The 26,687-nt window shown below is 43.5% G+C and overlaps 2 protein-coding genes across 2 annotated transcripts in view; one reads left to right on the top strand and one right to left on the bottom strand.

Annotated features, from left to right (window-relative positions):
• The window catches only part of RPRD1B (regulation of nuclear pre-mRNA domain containing 1B), a 56,269-nt gene extending 37,475 nt beyond the window's left edge, over positions 1-18,794 (top strand). Inside the window, 4 exon segments of the mRNA XM_088480565.1 lie at positions 5,962-6,071; positions 13,227-13,353; positions 14,130-14,305; positions 18,098-18,794. Coding sequence (XP_088336691.1) covers positions 5,962-6,071; positions 13,227-13,353; positions 14,130-14,305; positions 18,098-18,247 — 563 coding nt within the window. The 3' untranslated portion in view covers positions 18,248-18,794.
• A 6,049-nt stretch (positions 18,795-24,843) lies between these two features.
• TGM2 (transglutaminase 2) overlaps positions 24,844-26,687 on the bottom strand; it is a 50,011-nt gene continuing 48,167 nt past the window's right edge. The window contains exons 12-13 of the mRNA XM_088480559.1: positions 25,475-25,611; positions 24,844-25,360 (exon numbers count right to left, since the gene is read on the bottom strand). Coding sequence (XP_088336685.1) covers positions 25,204-25,360; positions 25,475-25,611 — 294 coding nt within the window. The 3' untranslated portion in view covers positions 24,844-25,203. The remainder of the gene's footprint in view (positions 25,361-25,474; positions 25,612-26,687) is intronic.

The raw sequence follows: 26,687 nt of genomic DNA, 5'->3' as shown, positions 1-26,687 counted from the left end.
ACAAGAATCTGTTGGTGGCCGAGCAGCACCGCTACCACGATCCTCCAAGGGAGCGATTTTTTTCTGTTCTTGTATCCACCCAATATTGGGAGATACTATTATTGTTACAGATCCTAGGATACAAAGAACAGTGGAAACTTTTCACCTATTAAGTGGATTAACTGGTAAAGAAGGACTTCCTTTGGGATATTGGTTTACATGTAGAAATAAGAAGTGCAGAATCATATATACATAACTTTCTTTTTTGCATGTCTTTTTGGGTTGTGGATGTACATCCCGTTGTATATTGGCTGCTAGCAGATTTTATCTCTTTACAGCGCACCATTTATCAGCTATTTTATTTCCTGAGATTTTCTGGGACTTCGCCTGCCTGTTTTACGATTAGAGGAATGCAAAAATGTTTGCTTATATCAGCGATGTCCTCCCTTCACCGTGGGTTGTGAAATGAAATTCTAACAGTAATCCTTATGTGAGCTTCACATTTCACCCTGGAAACCTGTGTTAATAATCGAGTGCATTACACCACACGCTTGAGTTTTCTTCCTTACTAGCCCTTTTTCAATTCTATTTTTGCTAGAGTTTACATCTCTGCAATGTTTTTGTTACTGTGAATCGAAATCATTTATAATCAGTTTAAATTGCCCCCTCTGGTGGTCAGGTGAAAGATCTGAGGAATAAGTGAGATATCACAGATTTTCAGAAGATGAATTTATCACAATATTTCGGGCTATATCTACTGCATATCAACAGTTCTCTGCAACCATGGAAAAAATTAACTAGAATTCAGGAGCCAGTCGGGAAGCAGATGGACTTTTTAAAGAGTGAATGTGTTGTCTCCCATTGAGAGCTTTGGGGATTAATTCAGGTCGGCAGTACATTATTAGGCACAGTGCATGCCTAGCTCCAGGCCTGATGTAGAGCATACTCCATCTTGTTTAGTGGTATACAATGTGTTGGTACTGTATACAGAAGTGTAATAACTAAGCATGTGACTGAGCCAGCAGTTCATTGTGGTAAGGATTATTATGTAGTAGCTGTAAAATGGATTACTCCAATTTGTCTGATAGATGTGTTCTACACCTTCCGTCAATATGCCGTACGGAGTGAGATGCCTGGTGTGACTGAGACACGCTATGAGGTGTAACGTACCATGGTTTTCTTTCATTTTTGCGTGGCCTAGTGGCCCGTGACCTAGCGCACAGAGAGGGACTATTTGCCTTAGCTTGAGCAACGGTGTTTGAGGACACATCTGTAAATTAGTGAAGAAGGCTGCTCACCTCAATTAAATACCATCTTTTGTGTCACCTCAGTTTGTACCTTCCAGATCAACTTTCAGAAGTTGTAGTCTCCTCCTTTGTGGAGACAGCGACGAGTTTGTCAGTGTGTTAGTAGTTGTGCATTTTGGCTGACACTGTAAACAGTTCCTCTGTGTGCATAAACTATTTGTAATCCTTAGCAATGTGTTTTCTCTCTGTTTATGACTTGCTGATCCCAGACTCTTGAATAAAATCACTGCCTGAACAAGAGGTCACACAGGCTCTCTCACTATGGCTAGCCTGAGGGCGTTAGGGGGGACATATGACAAATATGATGGAAGCAGAAGATTATGTAGGCTAATGTAACCTAAAAGTTATGGCTACCAGTAGAAAGAGGTTCTTGCATACTGCTGAAAGGTGTACATTTTGTGCAGTGGCTGTGGCTATATGTGTACTGATATCCAAGCACATCTGTTACATAGCAGATGAAGGAGATTACCCTGTAGGTAACATTTGATACCCAAGCTATTAAGCTACAACTCCCAACATGCTCTGCCAACCTGTCTACAGCTTAGGTTTTCTAGGACTGTTATGAAGCCTCTTACATCACATTTTACCTGTAGTATCAGTCTTTCTACAAACTGATCAACTTTTTCCGCAGGTGGGGACCGTTACATTTGCTCTTTAGTCATGCCTTCCAGCCAATTTTTCAAATGACCATAGTGTGATATTTATATGCGTCCCCATTCTTCCGTGGCAGTCCACCCTTTATTTCCAGTGGTAATTCTTTACTTGCAAGACTGTTTTTTCCCACGCCGGTTGCACCTAAGCAGGTTGAAGGATGGTAGGATCCTATACTTTATTTGCTGCTGGAAAGGTATGATCTCCGCAGATTGCAGATCACCTGGATGTCCTGTTTCCATTTCATATTGAAGGGAAGTACCGTAGAGGAATAGTGCTGCCCATTAAATATATTCTAACGCACACTGCCCAAAATACTACAAATAACAAATATATAATACACATGATACATTCTATTGTATGTTTAGGAAACAATGAAAATGTTTATCGATACATTAGAAGGAAATAAGGGAGAGTCAGAGAGCTAAAAGCCTAACTAAATCCTAAATCCGCCTTTAATCATGGCGGTAATTTAATTCATTTTCAAACTAAATAAAAATAAATTGCTAAAATCACTTTGTAATCCCTTAAAAATGCAGAGATGTGTTATATTAGGGTCTGAGGTATTGTAAACACTACATGTTAGCAACTTTGTTTCTGCACAAGTGAATAGCGTTTTGTGTGTGTAGACGTGGTCGTTTCTCAGATAATGGTCTGTGTACTACTCTGATTTGTTGGAGATCTGCGCATGTGCAGAAGTCTTTCTGCGTCTATGGTTCCCCTAAGCCGGTTTTGGTATGGAGAATGGGCAGCTATGGCCAGCATTCTGAAAATGGGGGTGTGTCGAGGCCAGAGTCTGCATCTTCCAACTCAGATTTACGGACCGTAGCTACAGAGCTGCAACGGCCATTCTGAGTAGCCTTTGCCGCCCTCAGATGGCTGATGCCACGACCAATGGTCGCGATGGTGATCCGGGGCACTCAGATCATATTGTGGTATGGTAGCACTGTTCCACCGGTCTAAGGTAAATATGGCTAGTCTTACATACCTATATATTCATGTAGTAGGTTGGAAAAATGATGCATAGGTGAAGACCCCATTTAAGATTTTGCCAATGTTGTACTACAGTCTTTAGCATTGGCCTCTTCTGCCAGTTAAATGCTTCAAGATAGTTACAGTCCCCACCCGCCAATAACCATTACGACCACCAAGTTCCCTCTTTAAGAAGCTAATGGACAGTATAGGGGGCTAGCTAACAAATGTATTTATTTTTTGTATCTAAATGTAATTCGTTCTGTAATTTTACTATATTTCGCATGCTAATCCCTCACACTCACACCCTGTTTGCCAATTTAGGAATAGCAGCAGTCGAAACAAGTGACCTGGCTTTAGCAATTGCCTGAAACGTCCATGCCCCAGTACATAGTGACCGGGGTGGTGATGGCACAGGGGTGATAGATAAGTCTTCCTTGATGAGCTGTAAACTCTACAGTATTTGTGTCCATTAATCTCTGCAAATTTCAGTACTCCCTAACAATTCATTCTTGTTTCACTTGGAAGAAGCGCCCAGTCTGTTTCCTGCATACCAGGGCATTAACTGTTTCTCACCCATACTGTTGCAATTGAAAATATTGTCTCGTGGCCTTCTTAAACCCATGTATAGCAACATTATTGTCTTAAAAAAAAAAAAAAAACAGAAAAATGATTTGTATACTAAAAAGAAAGTTCCTTCCTTACAGTGTATTATAACCTATTTTCCTAACTAGCCGATCTGGTGTCTGGGAGTCCCCTGAGAATTGCAGCCATGGTGCCTGAATAACAATCATTCCTGCCAGCAAATTCTTTTAACAATTGTCCAACTGTCCGTGCAGTATCCTCAAGACGAGAGCTCTGAGGTGTTTGCAGTGCGTGAAATCCCAAATTATTGGTCAGGCACCAGGATCTGAGCATCTCATATGCAGTTAGTAACTAGTTGGTGAGTGGAGTATTGCACTACACTTGATTGAGCTCTTCGTTAACCTTATTTAAAACCAGGTCAAGGCAGTTCCCTAAGTAGGGCCGTAACGACTGTAGAGGCCTTAGGTAGGCACATGCCTGGGGAAAGATTGTCAGCAGATTAAAATGGTTTTAGGTTGATTTTCTTTCTTACGCTTACTTTACATTGCGGTTTTGCAGTGACTGTGTCCTGTCTATCCATGTTAAAGCATATAGAGGCTGTTGAGCCCTGTGCCTGGATGGTGCGTTCAGTATCAATATAATTGCATGTTTGAATTTTTTCTTATATTGTAGTTTCTTTGGTTCATGATTAGCAAATTAAACAAATTGTAAAGCAGATAAATTTGAACGATTTATCGTTCAGTCGTTCAATTTATCTGCTAATGGATAGGCTCTGAACGATAAAAATGCGCACTCCCGCGGGCCGACAAATTGGGTCTTTTGTCTCCAACATGTTGGTCAATTATCGTTTATAGCTGACAGATATTAGAAATATCTGTTGCGGTAAACGACGAACGATTTTTTAATGAATATTAATAGAAACATCCACTCCCAGAATGATGTCATGCAATATCCTTTGTCGTTCGTAAAAATCTGTCATGTACATGACTGATATCTGTCACAGCAGCCCCAGGAATTTTCAAAAGATAAATCTTTTGTCTTTCAGAAAGATCGGCTAATGGATAGGTCCCTTAAATGTGATATTTTTCTAGTGAGTACTGAATGCTTCCTTCCCATTTAGTGCTGCAAGTAAACGGCTTAGGTCCCGACCATATGTAGAAATATAATGTTCTGTATACCGATTGTATTAGAAATTCATCAGTTAAATCATGGTGAGCGGTGCACTTATACACTCACTTGTGCAGTTTGAGGTTTTGAAAATCTGCAGGTCTCTGTTGCATCCACTCAGAAATGACTTTGGATATGCACTTTACCTGCACAGAAGGAAAGCCATCCGTGCAGTCAGAATTATACTGGCAGAGACTTAATCTCGTACAGCGGGGTTCTGTCAGGTTGTGCCCACAGGACAAAATAAAATAAATGTGTTCCCTGACAGTGTGTATATAAAAGCAGTGACTCACAGGTTAGTCATGCATTGTGTTCCCTGCAGTTATTTTACAGCTTGTTTAATTAGCAAACTCATGGTACAGGTAGGTCTCTGTGATGGAGAGCACACAGACTCTTCCTGCTGTTCCATATAAGCCTACCAGCATCCGGATGCTTTTACCAGCGTATCATGTACTGCCCCTATGATAACAGAAGCACGATGACTGCTGGGGAAATTAATGGGGGTCTTCTCACTCTTTATTCCTGAGAATTGGCTTAAAGGTACATGGGGAAATTAGTGTACAAAGAAAAACACTTCTAGTAGGAATCTCTATTCTCCAGGGGTTAGATGAATGTGGATTTAATCTTCTCTATGACCCAAGCCTTTGCTTGTAATATAACTACTGATTGATTTTCTTAATCTTACTTTTTATTGAGAATTTATGATTTTTAATTAAGCTTCTTATTGGGGAATGTGAAATAAAGGCTATAATCTCTCACAAATATACAACAGAAGCAATAAAAATATATATTTGAACAAATACTCTGACCTGCTGAACAGGAGAGGATAATGTCAGCATTATACAGGCATGGAAAGAATTATATATATTTTCAGTTTAATTTTCTAGCGGCAGCAGGGACAAGTTCTAGCGGAAGCACAGCATTGGGCGCTATGATGATTTGGGTTACATGATTTGGATCACCTGTTAACATGTGACCAACTGTGTAATCTGACGCTCTTGCGTATCCCCTGCAGTGGGTAGCCTTATTGTCTTGATATTGCCTGAATATTATAATAATTTGTTTACTGCCTAGGTGGTGCTGTTGATCATGGAGGCAAACCTACTTATAGGTGCAAATATTCAGAGAAGATGTTTTACCCGTTTAAGAGCAAGACAGAGGGAAATATAATGCCTATAAATGAAATATTTCCTTTATATAAGCTAACATGCTGGTTCATTACTGCTCATTGAATCTGTGATAATGGCATACAGAACACTAAGGGTTCTTATTGGTTCCTGTGAATAATCTTGTCTTGCAGTGACAGAGGAGAAGATATCATTGAAACGTGGTTTCCAGCAGATCCAAGATGAGGAGGATGATTATCCGGGCAGTTACTCCCCGCGGGACCCTTCTTCTGGTCCTCTCCTGGTACGTCCTCACATCTCTGCCACCACCCTGGAGAAGAAATATGGGCCAGGCTCATTAACCCCAGTTGATCCCATATGCTGCTGTCTGCAGAGACCTTAATATATCTGCCAAGAGCATCCTCTATGGTTGACACCATTGTGGCATTTTAGGAAATTTTTATCTCTGCCCTAATTAGGAAAAAAATATTGGGTAGAAGCCTAAACTAGTTTAGTCAAAATATTTAAATACAAAGCTAGCTAAATAACTTCAGGTCAGTGAGCTATATTTCAACTTGACGTTTAAGATGGTGTCAGCCAAGTTAAACAGGATATAAGCCCTTAAAGAGAAGTTACATGATCAGTGTCTTTTCAGTGCTGCTTGTCCAGCAGATGTAAAATAACGTATCGTCATATTCACTATAGTGGACCCTCCAGACTGCAGTTCGCAACATCTATTTGGGTTTTAATTATCCTGTATTTTCCCTAAATATGTATCCATTCTACAGATATTACCGCATTTGGCAGCAGATTTATCAAAGCCTGGAGAGCGATAAATTGGAGAGAGATAAATTTCCAACCAGTCAACCGCTAACTGTCATGTTACAGGCTGTGTTTGAAAAATGACAGGAGCTGATTGGCTGGTACTTTTAAAAAAAAATGTTTAGTTTAGCAAAAATCTGGTTTGGCCTCCAGAATCTGATCTCTGATTTGCCCTAAGATGTGAGTAAGCAGGACATTTTTATTGTGCCAAGACATACACATTAAGAGTTTGTTGTTTGAGTCCTCTGTCCTCAGTGAAAATTGCAAAGTAGTGTTCACATTCGGTTTGATATTCAGTCACATCTTTGCCAAAAGGATTCGGTGAGCTGCTGATTCTATAATGTATTTATTTATCCCTAATAGGTGAATGTGGGCATAGTCCATGTATTGTATTGGTGAGTGTATGCCATACTGTAGTTGTTCTGTAGAGGTGAACTGGAATGCCATACAAAGTGGCTCAGGTGACAAAATGATTATGTAAAATGATAGAATGCTGCTTATTTTTTATCAATTAATAACAAACTACCTCACATGTAAATTACTGAAATAATTTATGTTCCTATAATAATTCTATAATTGTATAAAAGGTAGATTGGAAGTTGGAACTTCATGTAGAGCTGTGTTTGAAACTACATTTGTATAATGGACCCCATACACCAGCGACTGATTGTGTCAATTCGGCGATCCCCAGATGCCGGGGGCAGAGGATCGGTGAAATCCAACATGTGGGATTGCACTGATTGCCGATCCCGATCAAAACCTGATCGTGATTACAAATTGCTGACTTTTAACATGTGGAATTTCACAGATCTCCAACGGATCAGCGTTCATCGATTGCCGCCGGTCAGGGGATCTGTCAGTCTGTTGGTATGGGCCCATTCCCACCAAGTGTTCTACAGGAGCCTGACATTACCACCTCTTTGCTGAGGTGAAACTGCTGATAAGTCTATTTGTCTGATTGGTTGAAGCCTGTTCTAGCCCTGGCTACACTTATATATCTTGTTATGAAGAATGGACATGTGGATTCTCTAATGTTGGGTACACGCTAGATGATAGGTCACCCGATCCGGCGGATCCTACAGACATATCATCCACATCTGCCAGTGTACCCACTATGAGCTCCCATGCATGCTCCCGCTGCATTCATCGCATTGATAGATTGAGCCTACATGCTGCTCAGTCTGTCAATTTGATGAACGACCCCATACTTGTGGAGGCAGCAGGTGAATAAGCTATCGTGCGGTCGTTCACCCGTTGTGCGGTGGCAAGCAACCGCATGATATGTTATTCATCGCATCGTGCGTCGGGCCGGGTACACACATAGTACACACACAGGCCCTCATTCAGAGCCGTACGCTCTGAGCAGAGCGCACGCTCTGAATGAGGGTCACCACCCCACAGCCTATACGAGCGTGCAGTTTGATGCCCGCGATGGTCGTGACCATCGCGACCATCGAAACTACGTACAAAAGCCTGTGGTTGAGTTTTTCAACCACAAGGCTCGGAGTGATTTTGGCTCTATCAGAGCCAAAATCACTCCCACTGACATCACTAGTGATGTCAGTGGGCCGGCTTCTGACGGGAGGCGTTCCCTTGGGAACGCCCCCGTCAGGGAGGCACTCCCCCGGCACGCCCACCAAAGGGGGCGTGCTGTCAGTCAACATCGACCGCACGCCCCCTTTGAAGAGACACTACGAGCGAAGGAAAATCCTTCACTCGTCGCGTCTGGCGCATGCGCACGACGGAGCTCCCTCCGTCGTGCGCATGCTCAGTGCAGAACATCGACCCACTTGCGAGCGGACAGCCGCTCGCGAGTGGGTCTGAATCAGGCCCATAGTCTACTGTATACCCGGCATAACTCTTGAAGTTTTGACGCTAGCACCCATCTCCTTATCACAGTGATGGAGGAAAATATGAATGATACTTTGTTTAGTGGGTATTGTGTGTAGGCGGTGAAGCTTTAAAGCTGCATCACATTGGTCTCTGCGGAGGAGGAGAGGAGTATGGCAGGAGGTAAATGGTTAAAGCAGGGTCAGTGCACAGGGAATGGGAGGTGGGGGTTATTATGTAGCTTCGACTGTTATAAATGCTTTACTTTTTATACAAAGCTGTTTGCGTTTCAGATTTTGTGGTTTGTAAACTAATCCGCTTTTTAAATTTTTTTTATATTTCTAATTATTTAAATACAATCTTTAAAATGTATTGATGTTTCGTTGTGTATATAAACAAACAAAACTGACTCATAAATATGTATGTCACTTGTATAAAATCTGCCCATACTAGGAAATAATTAAAACAAAAATGTTTCAAACATTTGGCCTTTGCCAGAACATCACTGTATTTTGGCGGATTGAGCAGACTGTGAATGTCATTTAGTCTGGTGTAAATAACGTGAAGAAGCCTCTTTCATGAATTCGGTTTCACAGACAGGCTGTCATGTTAGACGTAGGATTACACTGAGATAAAGCATGATGCTGGTGTAGGAGGTCCGATATTCTCCATCACCCCTACCTTCCTGCCTGTCCTGTCTCTGCTCTCTGATAAACCTACTCGTAGCATGTCATAGCCATAGAGGAATAGTGCTGAGCGTGCAGGAAAGGGATTTGTGTTAGAGGAGTAACAGGGAGCACTGGAGAGAAAGGTGGTATGTAATGTAGTGGAGGTTGTGCCCACAGGTTATATTCTCAGCGAGGAATTTGACAATAGGAGTTTAGAGTGAGGGAATGAGACGGTTGACATGTATTAAATTAGTTACTTAAAAGGCAAGGGCAGTCATGTGGGGCATTAACACTGATAAGTAATTGTTAGATCAGGATGCGGGTAAAATACCAACAGTGCATGCCGACGCTTAGGATGCCAGTGCCGGAATCCCGACACCTGTCAGAATCCCGGCGTCTGCATCCCGACGGCGGTACGAGAGTTAGGGGTTAGGCACTAAGGGGGGGTGGGTTAGGTTTAGGGTGCGGGGAGGTGGAGGTTAGGTTTAGGCACTAGAGAGGGAGGTTAGGTTTAGGGGGGAGGGTTAGGGGTAGGGAGAGGGGACGGGTTAGGATACTGACCGACAAGTGTTGGTATCCTAACCCTGCTGGGATTTTGACTACCTAACCCGTTAGATCAACAGAGTTGGAGCTCACAATAATAGAAGAAAACCAGAGATGCACAAGTTCTGGAATTGGGATCTGTGCCTTAAGAGAGTGGGATTGAGAAACCTAGAATGAGGTATGGAGAGCGAAAAGTTGGGACCACAAGAAACAAAGCAAAATCAATGCATACTGTTGGAGCACAGATTCAGAACAAGGAAGCGAGAAACCGTGGAGTATGGTTTTCAGAAAACAGAGCGTGTTACTCATGAATGAATGGCATGAATGTTCATTTAATAAGAATGCAGCCTAGAACGAAAGAAAATGTAATGCTATTCTATTCCTTCTATATTTAAGATACCAGAAGAGAGATGGTTAGAACTATGGACCTGATTCAGACCCAGTCGCAAGCGCTGAGCGCTCGCAACCGGGTCGATGGTGGCCCACAGCACATGCGCACGACGGAGCCGGCTCTGTCGTGCGCATGCGCGAGACCCGGCTAGCGACGGGCAATCCGTCGTTCCGGGTCTCGCACCAAAGGGGGCGAGCTGTTGATGTTGAGTGACAGCTCGCCCCCTTTGGTGGGCGGGCCGGGGGGTGGCTGCCCAAACGGAGGTGTTTCCATGAGAACACGAGTGATGTCAGTGGAGAGATTCCAGCTCTGTTAGAGCCGAAATCTCTCTGGGGCTTGCGGCCACGAGACCCTACCACAAGGGTCTCGTCGCAAGCCCGATGGTCGCGATGGTCTTGACCATCGAGACCATCATCATGGCCACTCGCAATAGCTGTGGGTGGTCACCCACAGCTATGCGAGCGGCCAAGAGGCCGATCCAAAAAAAAAAAAAGCCCGGCCCTGATTCAGAGCGAGCTGCTCTGAATCAGGCCCTATAGTCCAGAAGGTTGTTGGTAAAGTACCTTGAACCCATTCTGTCAGTACACTAGGAACTAGTGACATTACATATGAATGGGACTTGAAGTACGTTACGGTTTATGAAGTCACTAGTTCCTCGTTTAATGATGGATTGCATATTGGTTCAACCCACAAAATGGCTACCACATTGATGTATTGTGGATAAGTACATCTTTAGAGTCTTTGACGAGAGCAGAGTTTGGAAAACATTTTCTGTGGTTAAAAAAAAATTGAGAGAAAATCGGATTCTTGATAAAAAAAAAAAAAATGAAATGTTCACAGCCAGAGGGATCATGTCTGGCCCAGGAAGAGGCCCTTGGCTTATTGTAGTGGCACACAGGTGTCAGAGATGTCTCCGCACCTCTGCCAGTGTGAAGTGCTCAAGGTGAATGTTATGGCTATGCATGTACGTTTCTTTATTCGCTGCTAAGTACCAGCCGCAGACAGCCTCGCGCCTTTGCCGATGATAAATTTATGGGGCATGTTGAGACTAATAAAGGAAGATTAATTACCTGTCAGATGATGAAATAAAAATGAGCACACGCGGGTTGATCACCAAGCAGCTGGGTTCCTTTCTTATTTCTGTACTGACCCTATAGACACTGCTCTATTGTATTTTACAAGCCGCCGTTCATCTATTAATTTTGTATAGCTTTGTCTCTGTATTGTCATGTTGTGCAGCTCCCTGCCAGTTCCCCAACAGCTGACGGGGATTAGCAGCCTATTCTGTGACGTACCCATATCTAAAACTAACCTATTGCATTTCTGACATGTTTCTTATTTTATGGTTATACACTTAAAGAAGACTGTTCATCACTTGGCACTTCATACATTTCTATCAGTGGTATCTGTCCTTATGTCCTTCACACATCCACAATTTATCTACAGCCTGGGGAACAAAGTCATCACTGATGGGGTTTAAGCTCCACCCACAGGAGGAAGGGACATTTCCTACTCCTAGCTTAAGCCATCCGTGTATAAATGGGTTTGATGTCAAATATATAAATAAAAAAGATAGACAATGTCTAGATAGACCCATATGGTAGATAGTCCTAACCCTCCCTCCTGGTGCTTAACTCTAACCATCCCTCTTAGAGCCTAACCATCTGGTAAGTGCCTAACCCTAACAAATAGTAATTTTATTGCCATGACTGACTAAAAAGTTTCAATCTCCTCATGAATTTACTGTTAGAAAGCAGTGCATTCCTGTACTGTCTCTTTACTGTCCATAAATGCTGGGCACTAGGACCCAGAGTCTGCAGGGTGGTGCGGACCTCCAACCTGATGTGCTACTGCACGTGTGACTGCAGCCATCCTAGTACTTTGTGTAAGTGCCATGGTGGGAGACAGAAGTCTCCTGCTTGGTTCCATGTGAGAGACCCCAGTGTATATCTGCATAAAGCTTTTCCAGCATCCTGCTCCACTACAAGCAAGCAGCATACACTCAGGACCCACTTCCCAGTGTACACTTAACAGTGAGTACGGCTGTACCTGTTATCCTTCAATAAACCAACACTACTGGTAAAGTAACTGGGCTGTTCATAGTTTGTCATCTGCTGGTGTGTGCCTATTTACCTCTGCAATATCAACACCTGCATATATAATTTCCAACATTTACCAAACCACATATATAATGCCTTTTTTAGCTTCTATATTATCCTCGCTCAGGTAAAAAAAAGCGTCCCGCCTCCCCAGCGGGGCTCAGCTAGAGAAGCACCCCGCCTCCCCAGCGGGGCTCAGCTAGAGAAGCACCCCGCCTCCCCAGCGGGGCTCAGCTAGAGAAGCACCCCGCCTCCCCAGTGAGGCTCATGTAGAGAATCACCATGCCTCCCCAGCGGTTCTCGGGTAGAGAATCACCCCGCCTCCCCAGCGGGTCTCGGGTAGAGAAGCACCCCACTACCTCAGTTGGGCTCGGGTAGAGAAGAACCCCACCTCTTCAGTGGGGGCTCAGGTAGAGAAGCACCCCACCTCTCCAACAGGGCGCAGATAGAAAAGCATCTACCGTTCCAGCAGGTCTCAGAAAGAGAATAACACCGAATCCCCAACAGGGTACAAGTAGAGAAGCTCCCTGCAATCCCTTACCGATCGTACTAGAGTAGCTTAGTGGACTTTCTCTGTAAACCATATGATGCGCCTATGAGTTGATAATGTGTTTGTATCTCGCCCACACACAGTTTAAAAAAAAAACTTCACAGCACTATCAGCTATTTTATAGATCTTGGCTCTGTGAAATCAGTGTATGGAAATGCACTCCTCCCTTTTCTGCCGCACTTGGCCTGCAGCTTTACTTATAACTAAATGAGCTTTACACTAATTGAAACAACTATATCTTATACATCAGCAGGTTTAGAGAATCTTGCATCATATAAATGTTGAGATAGCAGTTTATAGCTTTTAGTTTTCTCTCTAAATTGTGGATGAAAGTAACACAAATACCACAATGATGAAAATGTAAACGACCCAGAAAAAGTTATAAATGTATATTTTCCTTTGATTAAATACAGTTTTACTGCTTGGATAAGGTTTCATTTCTGTCTGTTTGTCTGTAGCTAGAACTTTAACTGACTGAATTTCAGCCATTGAGCTTAGCCTGTCCTCCTCCACCTAATCCTTTCATGCAGCAAGCACCCCTTGTTCTATTCTGTAGACCGAGGATCTTATTAAAGCACTGCAGGACCTGGAGAATGCCGCCTCAGGTGATGCTACTGTAAGGCAGAAAATTGCGTCCCTTCCACAGGAGGTTCAGGATGTGTCCTTGCTGGAGAAGATTACAGGTGAGCTCAGTTTGTTTTATTTACATGGAACTCCAGCTTTTTATTAAACTAAATGCCCTACGATGCTTGTTAGGATCATGGGACGTATAGTCCCTGCCCAAGTGGAGCTTACAATTTACACACACAGTGAAACCCATGACTAGGGATAGACATCGGAAGCCAATGGTTAGCAAGCGTTGATGTTTCTGATTCGATGGAAGTACTTTTTTCATCGAATACTGGTAATATGCTGGTTGCCAGCCATCGGATGCCGCTTTCCGATGCCCATCCAATGGCTGGCTGTGGGAGGGGGGGGGGGGGGGAACACACACCGCCGCTCTGCATGGTAGAACAGCGAGCGAGCAGCAGGGGAATAGATGCCATGCGCACGGCATCTATTCTCAGTGTAGGGGTAGCCTGGGGGGCACGTTCCCACAGTGACGTGGGTGGGGGTTCACCGAACTCCGCCTCCTTTTCCACTGGTTCCACCCTTTTTCCCAACAGTAATATAACCATTGCAATGGTCATACTATCGAATTGTTGCAATGCGATGGCTAGTTGCCAACGTGTGTATGGAAACCTATACATTCCGCAGGTTGCTTTGTCCATTTTGATCAACCACGACTCTGATTGGCTTTGAGATTGCTGTTGTCTGATGGCCTCTCATGGCCCTGAATGATGTAATGTATCCTTAATATTATCTGTTAATTTAGCTTTTTTGGTTTGAATGGTTTAATGTATAATAAAATGTTGTAAGCAGAAACCATTGAACTGCACCCATCGATTTAATCTTGTAGACAAAGAAGCAGCAGAACGTCTTTCCAAGACGGTGGATGAGGCATGCCTCCTGCTGGCAGAGTATAATGGGCGGCTAGCAGCGGAACTAGATGATCGCAGGCAGTTGGCACGGATGCTAATGGAGTACACACAGAGCCAGAAAGAGGCTCTGAGTAACAAAGAGAAGAAACTGGAGGTATGAACTCACCTACTGTACTTGTGTTTATTTTTCAGAGAAAGTTCCTGCTTGCTGTATCCTGTCCGCAGGATGGCTACGCCTTTAGTCATTTTTCTATACCTGTCTTATTGAGTGAGGATGTATATTTTGGATCACATTTAGTCCCTGCAAAATTCTCCAGACAACATTCTGCAGTCTGATTATATGGACCCGGAAGAAGCTCCTTGTGCATTAGACAACAACAGTCCAGACTTGTGGCGGATTTTACTGCCCTGCAGCCCCCCATTAAATAAAATCAAATCATAAATAATAAAATTAGCAAGGATTTATTAGCAAAGTGAGTGATAAGTAGTCAGTGTTTGGGGAAGGTAACGGAGGTGGTTAGAAAAACACAAGCGTGACGGGCATCTTCTGGGCGTGCTGTAGTGAGCCTCTGCAAGTCGTTAACAGCTGGAGAGGCCCTGGCGCCTTACTCAGCAGTTTGATTTGCAACCGATGTTTCCACTTTTGTACGTAAGTGGCGGATGGGAGACGCCGGAGTTGGGCGTTTCTACGCACAAGACATCAGCTTAGTCATATTTTTGCAAGTCCACTGTTTATGGAATGGTGGTAGTGACGGGATTTGCATCCATCCCTGAATCAGGTCCTAAGAGAGTAACCTTAGCACTTGGAAGAAAGCCACGCAGAGACAATATAAGCATAACTAGGAAGCATTTCTAAATCACACAGCGCCCTCATAGCAGCTGCTTGTGAACCTGGAGATATATAATCGTGCCATAATTGTACACAGCACAACCCTTTGCAAATATTGTTTCACTTAGTGTTTCAAAGAAGCCAGCATCAGAGGCCAGAAAATCTAGACGCAGTTAAAATGGTCTTTCTCATTTATTGGCTTGTTGCTTGTTATTTTTAATGAATGTCTTCCTATATGTTTTTGCGTATTAAGCTTTTTCAGCCTTTTATTCATATAATAAGGCACAGTTGTATTTCCTTTGCTCTGTGATGTGATAGAGCCCTGCTGTGTTTCGCAATGAGATAATTGTATCCAGATATAAGCTTTACCTCATTAAATAATTATATCTAGGAAAGGCACAGAGGTATTTAAAGTTGTAGAAGGACATATGCAAGTCTGTAAATTTGGATTATATATCTAGTAAATAAATCCAGGAACATAATATAATATACTACTAAATAGGAAATCCAGCCCCTGCTGTTTGAACAACTGAGAAATTGCTGCTCATGTGACTGGTCTTCTGTATTATCAGGACCACAGTTCTTTACTTGTAAATGAAAAATGATGCACTCGGTTAGACCATCAGGTGTTTGCACCAGATAGTTTTACAGTTGGTGTTCACAAACAAAAGCTAGAAAGTTTTTACATAAACATTTGTGGAAAAAATACAGAGAACAGATCATGAAATATAATCTTCCTGGTACTGTGTGTGTTATGAACTCACACATAATTCTATTGTAGCTGGAACTTTGAACAGCTTGGATCACATTGTCTGTGTATACTGAAATACATAGCTGTGCATACATGGTCACTGCGTACATAGGGCCTGATTCAGACCCGTTCGCTAGATGCGGCTGCTTGCTCCCTGCGTATGCAAATTCAGCTAAGTGATGTCAAGGCAGGCAATCGCATCGCATGGCAAGGCATAAATACGCCCACTATGTCTTGGCGAGCGATCACTTTGTGTTTATAGACGCCCACCGGCCTCTTTAGCCGCCCACTAGCGTACACCATCGGTGTATCGGGAACCATCGGATGAGACCGCAGCGCTTGTGGGTGACGTGTTCTATGACGCTGACAGTTGATTATGCACGCCACTGAAACAGTGGTGAAACACTCAGGCACGCCTGTGTTCGCAACTTCACTCCCCCGTTACTACTGCCCCGCCCCTGTTAACACCCTCAAACGGCCTCTCCTGTCACTCATTCCACTGTGCTGTCTTTGCTGGGCAAGCGAGCGCTACCCGATCGTTTGCGCACACGCAATGCATACGCATGCGCAAATGCATAACATCGGCCACATATGAGCGAGCGGCCGCTTGCGAACAGGTCTGAATCAGGCCCATAGTTCTGCATGGGTGAAAAAGGGATCTAGTCACATGGTCGACAGTGACCATGTTGCCATTCAAAATGTTAACACCACAATGTCAATATTAGGGTGTCGACATGGTGCAACATGTCAACAGGCACAATGCCGATATCCTCAGAATATTGACATGTTCACAATGTTGACATTCTCAGAATGCCAATGGTTAGGGGCCTCTGGGATGGTTAGGGTTAAGCTGTGGGAGGTGGTTGGGGTAAGGGGTAGGGATGGGCAATAATACTTACCAGAACTGCCCCTCATCCGACATCTACTCCCTAACCTAACTGCTGCACTTGTGATTGCCGGGACCCGGAAGAGGACGTTGGAGCTGTGGAGATCAGGTAAGTGATCGCTGGCCCACCAGGGATGTTGGGTTGACATTCTATCATGTTGACATGTTATCCATGTATACATGGTCACTGTGGAAGTGCTAAGCATGATAACATTTTGACCATGTTGATAGCCTTATGTCGACCTGATGCACGTCAACATGATAAATATCAACCTAACATCACAGCCATGAAAAATACATGCGCATGTGAACAGGTCTGGAATTTCTCCCTCCACTATTCAGCCAAACCCGTCCTTTGGTTCCCAGGAGACAGATGATATGTTTGATAAGATAACAAGCGATGGGACAGTGGAGGGAGGAAGGGCGGTGGATATCTGAGGAAGCCGCGGGTGGGGGCGGCTGTTTCAGCAGAGCACCGCCATAAGGGCAGGCCGCATTTTAGTGCTTTCAAATCGAGCAGGGCGCTGTGCCCTGCTAAAACAGCTTAGCGGGAACACTAACAATTCACAACCCTTATGCTTTTCTTACATTCATGTGGTGATTTTCTTTTAGTTCTTTACTATTACATCATGCATTTTTATCCATTTATTCTTGATTTGTCACTTGCCCTGTATTTCCTCCCCACACACCCATTCTGTTTATATTCTGACCACGATCATCAGATATAACTCTGTAGTCCTGCACAAAAAGCCCAGGTCAGCCAGACACACACAGTGCTACCGTAGCACATACTTTGCTTATGTTGGCATTGTTACACGTATTCTGATCTGATTCACCCAATATAATTTCACTTTCCTTTCTGCTGTTGCCGTTAAAATCCCAAAAATCGTACGCTCTCCCCCTTTCCCATAAATCATAGAATGTTTTTTGTCTAACAAGGAAAGACATCATTTCCTGCAGACAATTATTACATTTGGGAAGTTATTTAAAAGCCCAGATGTTCACAATTCAGTTTTGTTTATTTCTTATTACAGAACAGTGAAGGCTGCGTAGGGAGAGCAAAGGGTTATGCCATGATAGATCTCCATCAATGATCACACTGGGAATATTCGGGGTAGATTCAGTTAGATATGGGGAAAATGCAGAAAAATGGAATGGCTCGGGGTTTGCCCACGCAGTAAACACTGTGGGAAAACTTTCAACAATAACAATATTCATTTGAATAATTATAGGCTGTTTACTTTGTGTTACTGTAAGGACATTTCTGAGTATCTTACTGGGGTGAGACATACAGAACCATCTGTAGGGAAGCCCAGGGTTGGATTTAGTGCACTAGTGATAATTAGTTGGACATTGCCAGCAAATGTGTTATGAATTGGAAAGCTTCAAAATAACACCAGTGATTCTGCAGACAGTATGTAAAATGTGTTTAGTAGTTACACAGCTGTAATAATGTCCGCCCCGCTTGCATGTTTTTCAGGAATACAAGCAGAAGCTAGCACGTGTAACGCAGGTACGGAAGGAGCTGAAGTCTCACATTCAGAGTCTGCCTGACCTCTCGCTGCTTCCCAATGTCACAGGGGGTCTGGCACCGCTCCCTTCTGCTGGGGATCTCTTCTCCACCGATTAGGACCAATCCCATGTTTGGGCAACCTCTTTATCCGCCAATACCATCAGCATACACCAGCACAGGGGGAGTGGAGCACAACCTAGCTCAGAAAGACTGGAACTTTATCCTCTCTGTGCGAAACAATGATGTTCCTACTGCACCCACCATTGTAGCAGTGTACTAGTAATGGCAACCCAATCCCCCCTCTTCCTGACTCACACGTAGTGTCCGCTGCTGATGGCCGAAGCCGGGAGGGCAGTTGCTGGGGTTCATCATCTTCCCTGTGTTGTGTTTTCTTTTTTCTTATTCATTTTTTTTTTTTTAAAGTAGAGAGACTTGTCTATGGAGCGTGTGCACAGATTCTGCTTGTTTACCAGCTTTCTCTGGCAGCTTATCTTTCCTGTTCCGTTCAAGAGATGGGGAAATTAATTTGTGTTCGGGGGCAGCACGGCTAGTTGTCCTGTAATGTGCTGCTGGACAGGAGTAATACACAATATAGTGTGTGTCATTTCAGAACAACCGTGTCCTGGTATCTGTGTACTAAACTTTTATTGCTGCTGAGATCAAATCTGAATATTTAACATTTTTGTAGCTTTTACATTATAGATAAGTTTGGAATGTGTGCATTATTGCACCCAGTCTGTTGTGGTCCATATGCTTGTCACACCAAAAACTAAGACGAGGACACAATTGGCTGACTTCACCATGGTAGTGTCGGCTGTGCTGTTCACCATCAGGAAGAATCGGCACTCACCATTCAGCTTAATGGAATATAATCATTGCAGCAACAACCACATGTAGGGGACAAGTGATGGGGCGGTGTTTCTACACCATTGCTCATCTCCTTAGTGTGATTGTAGCTATGATAACTACATTGATTTTTAGCAGAATGGCGAGTTCTGGGCTGCTTCCCTCTTTATTGTGCTCTTGGGAGAAAGCATGAATGGGGAAGTATTGTAATGGGGATGGATATATACGGACATGAGCTGTCCATTATATTACCACAAATGATAGCATTGTAGTGCAGACTTATTGTTTCGTCTACTGTAGTAACTGATATGTTCACATTTTCAGGATCTCCATTTAAAATACACATACATTTTGTAGGTCCCAGAGGATAAAATCGCCAAAGTCCAGCTATAGAGAAGAGGGGAGCACAATGCTAATTAAAGTGTAAAACCCATATAACCTAACCACACCATTTTTGATAGCTGAAATGACCTCCTTTAGAACAATGTCTAACTATGATCTGATACATGTTAAAATGTTGAAATTTGCACTTATATGCTATGATTGGTGGATTCGTATAGAACACAAACCAATCAACATAGTAATAAAGCGATGCTCTTGTTTACACACTCCCATCATGCTGGGTTAAGTGCATTGGTTACTAAGCTGGTAAAAACATAATGTGCTTCTTTATATAATTGTAAAGTCCATTGTTCAGCTAAGTAATACACTGCCTTTGAGATCTATATGAAATAGTTTCTTTATTTGCATTTAAAGTTCACGGTCAACTTTGTCGCGTGGCAGTGGGGAACAGTTTTAAGTAGACAACACTGCCGTAAATAGCAGCCGTGCCTTCACTGAATGTCTTTCCTGGGTTTGACCTGCAGCTATGAGGTTAATTAAATGTGCATCCTACCAGTGGGGATTGAGCCTATCATGCCAGTGTCCCAGAAATCCCTCTGCCATCTGTGAGACTATATATAGATAATATTTAACCTCTCTGTTGCCTGAGGAATTTCCATGCAGATAGTGACTGCTCTTGCCCTTTCTGTTCTTTGCTTTTTCCATCCATCACCTTCTGTCCTCCTCTCACTATTCTACCTCGTTCCCAGGGACACATCCTCCTCACTAGCCCATTTCATGTCATTTGGGTCTGTGCCTGGAAAATGTTTGTAGTCTTTCCAGTGCCCTCAGTACACTGAGAAACAGGATAAAGCTGTGGGCAGGTCACACAAAGCTAAAGAAAGGAACAAAATCCATTTCCATTGATGTGCACAGAGACCAGTGCTGAAGTGTGTGCAGATAAGGAGATGTACAAAGGAATTAGAAAGCACATTAGGCAATTTCTACTGGTGGTTATAGTACGAACAGCAGTAGTGGGGCTGTGTGAAATGTAAAGAGGATATTTTGCCTCATGAAAAGGATATTTAAGTAATAAAGTATTTATTACTCTATAACAAATTTAAATATTTTTGTATATAATCTTAAGAAAATGAATAAACTAACATTAGTGCAATTGGATGGTAAAGTGTGTTTCGCACACGCTCTGGCATATGTGGTGCTATGGGTATGTGCTGCTCTGGAAGATGTAGAGGTGAGTGCTTATACATATTAACCCACAGAAATGGCTGCTTCCACTGTGTATAGGTAACAGGTGAAGGTACAGTACATCATAAGTCAGGTCCCAACATTCGTGAGTTCAGAATCAAGTCAGGGTTGTGGTTGTTGCATTGTGGGTGTGCCAATATGGAGAGAGGAAAGTGGATGTAGTCAATATGTCGACATTGTCAGAATGTCTGTTTGGGGGGAGGGTGTTAGGCACTAGAGAGAGTGGTAGGGACAGGAGAGAAATGGTCACCAAAACGCTGCAGCATCAGAAGACTGACCTGGAAGTGACAGAAACATTACCAGCAGGACTCAGACGCCATAATAGGAACCTCTGTAGCAGTCAGGAGCAGGTAAGTGACCGCGGACTACCAGGGATATTATGTCCACATTCTACCATCTTACATGATGGACATGGTAGGACATATTATACCACACCGGGGGGAAAGTGGTAAGTCACAGACTGCCAGACAGTGGAAGTAGCACCGTTGGAGGTGGGAATGGAGGCAAGCGGTAAGTCACAGGCTGATAGACAGTAGAAGGAGCATGGTTTGAGGTGGGAAGTCTGTATAATATATCAATATAATTAACAAAAAGGTTTATACATTTCAAATTGATAATTTGTTTGCAGCAATGGGCCATAATAGTCATCAGAGGTTTTGTGAGTGAAAAGTTCCCCGTATTCAATTTCATTCTGGCGAAACCGGGACCCGGCGAAAAGGAAATCGTCAAAGTCCTGTCATTTTAGGGGAAATCAGCCTGACACACCCCAAAAGATGCTCCATATGGGGATCACTATGGGTAGCCCTGCTAAAAGGTATGTGGGGTCTTTAAATGGTCTCGCAAGATGAAAGTATAGCGTCTTTGGGAAAGTGGTGAAGAATAGCATTTAGCAACTTTTTTTTTTATCAAAAATAAGGTGTCCCATCAAATTTGGGGTACATGAAAATGGGTACTAGCATATTTTAAAGTGGCTAATGTGAAGTTGTAAAAAGTGAAAAATCCACCTGCTCCAATAAAAAAAAAAAACCCACCTGCCGCATACTTGGGGACCCCCCCCCCCCCCCCCCCAGAGTCTTTCGTTAAGTTTACAAGTATGTCCCCCAATTTATTTTTTTATTTGCCCCAAAATTAATACCTTTTTTGGGGTGTCCAGTGGTCCTTTTTTAAAATTGACAATATCTTTGGGGGACTGTCGAAGGGATGCAGAGTGGTTTTTGGAAGTCTGCATCCCAAAACCCCAATTCTGCACTTGTTCTCGCCACCTATTTGATGGGGATAGTTTTTCGCAGGTCCCAATGCATAGACTTTTCGCTCCGGCAAAAAGTCAGGAAAATTGAATACGGGGATAAGTCAAACCTGTGAAAATGATGTCATCGGCAATAAAGTATCACCGATATTTGGTTTTCGCAGCCTAATTGAATACTGCCCAATGTCTCAATTTGGGAAACTTAACGCTTAATACTGTGGCAGGAAAAACTGTTCATAGGTAATAACATTGTCAATTTATCAAGTTAGGAATATGCATTTAAAATGAAAGCTTTCAGTTGGCATCTCCCCTACTGTTGTGTGTTGTGTGTTTAAGAGAATGACAATACACCATATTCTATATTACTAAAAGTTGGATTTATGAATTTAATTACATCGATATTGCATGCTGGTTTTCTTACATAAGTTTATTGAAGCCTCACACTGCTACTTTATTGTGTTATTGGGAACACTCCACATTCAGCTAAATAACGGTTTATGGATTCATGCTCCGCGCCTCTCCTCATCATGACACTGTTAGTGAAGATAGAGCAGTCTGGACAGATCCCTACTTCCCAAAAGATCCATACTCATCTACTGCTGGGACCGTTCTGATTGGCTACAGGCAGTTATCCCATCCACCTTCAAAACTATATCTTGTAGATGCAGGAGTTGAAGATTGAATTATTTATATAGTGCCACCATATTGTGCAGCACTGTACACAAAATATTCATATCAATCCTGGCCGAATTGGGGCTTACACACACTATGGGGGTCAATTAAATAAGGGCTGAGATCCATTGCAACAGCGTAAAAATGCATGATGCAGCCTGATCTCAACCCGTACATGTGGACTTTTGTGCACAGCCCTATGAGGCTGCAAACTAAAATCCACAAGTCTGGTGCACTTAGTCAGGAGCTATATAGTAGTGCTTAACTGACTTGAGCACTATGATATTGTGCGCAAAAACCCGTCCAAACCAGGGCAGAACACACACTACAAAGCTCAGGCCTGGGCTAGAATCAAACTCATGACCGCAGTGCTGTGAGGAACAATCTAACCACTGTGCCCATTTAGGGTGCGGTGGTTAGATTAGTCAAATACACTTAAATAAATTAGGGCTGTTTTGTACTATTGTGAATCAGCAGTTGGAAATGGACATTTTTTAACATAAGTTATTTACAGAAATAGGCCTCTTTGGGAGCCAAGTATCACATAGCAATAAGGAATGACGTTTCAGTAAGCCTCTTTCCGGAACAGTGGCTCTGATAAGATCCCATCCTGTACAAGTGACAATTATAAACTGATCGCTTACACCAGGTCTGGTCAACCTGTGGCTCCTCAGCTGTTGTCAAACTACAATTATAAGGAAGAAAAAAAGTGATCTACTTGGTGCACTTTCCTTATAATATGACAATTTAATGAGTTTGGCGGCACCATACCCTACAACATAATTTGAATATATATTACAGACGCACTAGTAATAAGGAACAGAAGTTTTTACATCAATTACTAATAATTCTCTGCAGAACAACCCTCCAAATATGAAACTACAATTCCCAGCATGTTTACCAGTTGATTGGTGGGAGAGTAGAGTATTGTGGAACTTGTAGTTTCACAACAGCTGAAGAGCTACAGGTTGACCAGACCTGGCTTACATGATCACTCTACGGCCAGGATCACACAGTCTCACCTACTGTGCAAGTTTTGGCTGCCAGGGAGGGAACCAAGGAAACTTGCTTTTCATAGCTCTATAATACCCCTTTTCCACCTAAATTCCGGGTCTAACCCAGAATTGGAACAAAGGTCCTATCCGGATCAGACCCGGAATTTTGCCGGCGCTGACTCGGGATTTTCCCGAGTCAGCGCCGCTCACACCGCAGTCGGGTCTGCATAGACCCGGCTTTTGCGGAGTGAAAGTGGACGCTTGGAGTTGACATCTCCAAGCGCCACTGAAGCCGGACCAATCGGCCGGCTAGCAGCGCACTCCAGGTCATCGTGACCCAGAGTGCGCTGTTCCCATAGCAGGGTTTCACGGGCTACACCAGTGTTAAACCCTGCTAGTTACCTGGGTTGGATTGCCGGGTCACTCGACCCGACGATCCAACTCTCTCCCCTTTTACACTAGGGAGCTGCCCGGTTAACCCTTCAAAAACCCGGGTTTTAGCTCCGGTGTAAAAGGGGTATAACTTAGAGAACACAGCAGTTCTGATTGAAATAAAATTGGAATTTCTGTAACCGGAATACATAAGTGCATGCAGGAGATATGTGCCTGCATTCAGCTTTTGGCAAATAAGTGATACTAAATCATGCAGAAGAAGCAGTTTTCCGCATGATATTCTGGGATGAGTCTCTTAATAAATAAGTCCCAAAGTGTGAGGATGGCAAATTAATTTTGATGCCTTGGAGGAGTTCATGTGCCTTTAAATAAAAGTAGTTAGGTGTGGGAGTACAAGGATTCACTATATTATAAAGGATATCTCAAAATGTTATCCTCATGTTAGATGTCATATTCACTGGTGAAGTGGTGTATCTATATCTCTGCGAGACCAAAAGTAATGCAGTAAGGAAGGAAACAGAGGCAGTGATTTGGTTTAGTATAGACAAATGGGAGGAATAGACCACTACTATATGAATTGTAAGTGAGCACCAAAACTTCAGGGGTCTATTTACTAAGCAGTGTTAGGAGATTGGCTGGCACCTTATCACTTTTCACTCTGTCTCCTAACACTGCTTAGTAAATAGACCCCTCAGTCTCTCGGTGGTTATTACAACACTGATGAGCAGGAGAATGTCTGGAACTAAAGTGGGGGAGGTTGTGCTGGAGATGCATGAGGCTTTCCAGAACACCTGCCTGAGTTGTACTGGAGCCAGTTAGGGCTTCAGTCACTATGGATCCAAGTGGCCTGAAACCCAGACTGGCTCCTGTTAACACTCATCTTCCAGGAATAGAGTTGGGAGAGGAATAGAGAGAGTGTGTTGCAAGGAAAGGTCAGAACTCAAAAAAAGATGACAGTTTGGCAGATTCTCGTGTCATTTTTGTAAAAATGTTCTTTTAATGCTTGGATACAAAGTGTTATTTACAGCACGGTAACAAGTCTGTATCCCCTGATATGAAATCCTCTATACTTGTGGACCAGGCAAGCAGGCTGGATGCAGGTTACAAAGAGGAACAAGAGATCTGGCCACTGCAGTGTCATGACCCTAAAACAACATTGTGTGGTACAGACTTGTATGGCAGAGAGTGTTTTAATGCACAGAGCATAAGTCACAAGCTTCTAAGCACAGAGTAAATATAGCTGCACAGAGATTAAACAGTCTCACTTTACAGGACAAGTATGTAACATGATGGCTGGAGCGGAGCACTACCCACTGCTGTAATGTCTGCATCTTTCACTTTGGAAGAGAAGCAATGATGACATTCTTGTGACCTTTTATCCCTTTCAGACGATCACTCTCAAAATCTACCACCAATTTGCGTAGTCCAGGTAATTTAGGCATGAGATCCACCCGCACTTTGACATCCTCCCCGGGTTCCACTGGGCTGTCACTGTGGAAAAATGGAGTTGTTAGAATTTGCAATTGCCACTAATATTTCGATACTGCTCATGTTGCCCACCTTCCACCCCCACCCCTTATTTTTGGTCTCTGCACTCTAACTTACAGTTCCTTCAGCACCGACCCTTCTGTCAGGCCAGCTCCCTCCACAGTGAAGCAGCAGCCAACTAGAGGCTCGGACAAAGGATTCTTCAGAGAAATTTCTGCAACAAGCTTCCGATTCTGCTTAGGCTCACCTATCACCTGACAAGAGAAGGATGGGAACTAGTAAATAGGAATGATCTACTAACCAAAATTTCAAATGGCCACCAATTCAGATGTCAATTTGGATCCTATGCCAATAGTGGACCTGTACATGGCATAGTTTACTATGAAATATCCTGGCAAAGCTACCTGGAGAGGTACCTGGAGACAGTTCACATTGCTTTGTCATGCTTGACGGCCATTATGTTACCAACTCTTGAGGGAATTCTGTAGGTGAGCACTATGGGCCTGATTGAGGGGTGAATGCAACGCCGATGTTTGCGCAGTTGAGCGATTTGCTACTGCGCAAAAAGTCCTGTAAACACCTATGGTGCATGCATTCCCCATGGGGAGGAGGGGTGTGTAGAGAGACCAGACTGCTACTGCTGATCCGCGACAGCAGCCTCCCCTGATCCCACCGCAGCCCAGCACACAGCAGCGTATGCTGGCTGGGGTCACGTGGCTGCTGACGGGGATGGGGGGGTGCAGATGGCAGACCCAGGCACCCGCAAGGCCCCTCCATGGCGCCCCTGTGCATTCCTAAATGCAGTCATAGAGGCCATGTTAAACAAGAGTTCATAAGGAGACACTGCACCAACCATAGGCTGATGCAAGTGTCGATTGTGTATGTGATGGGGCGCTGATGGTGGAGTATTCAGAAGCACTGGCGGACTTACAATGTCCTCAGACATTGAAAGTAGGCGTCTCCGGGCTTGCACAATCCAGTGCATGCTAGTGCATGAGGAAGGCTTAAACTAGCATATGCATATTACCGCCGCTGTGACTCTGCAAGAAAAAAAAAAAAAGAAATAGTGTCCATCTCTGAATCAGGTGCTATGTGTGGTGCGGAGGCTGGAAGACGTCAGCATCCCCTTGTTCCTGACAGGCATTTTCTAGGTTGGTATTTCCCAAGTATTTAGTAACTGAATTAAGATACATTTTATTAATCAACTATACGCAACATCAACGGATTGTGATTTCAGTTAAAAAGATAGAAATGTCGATCCACGTAGGGCCAGCTCTTGGGGTGTTCGACCAGTGCAATCGAACAGGGGCGCCACCCCATAGAGGGCGCA

The sequence above is a fragment of the Taudactylus pleione genome, unplaced genomic scaffold, assembly GCF_031769625.1.
Source record: "Taudactylus pleione unplaced genomic scaffold, aTauple2 ptg000256l, whole genome shotgun sequence".
In the NCBI taxonomy this organism is placed as follows: Eukaryota; Metazoa; Chordata; class Amphibia; order Anura; family Myobatrachidae; genus Taudactylus; species Taudactylus pleione.
Note: the sequence above shows the minus strand (reverse complement) of the source record. Positions and strands in the feature narration are given on the sequence as shown.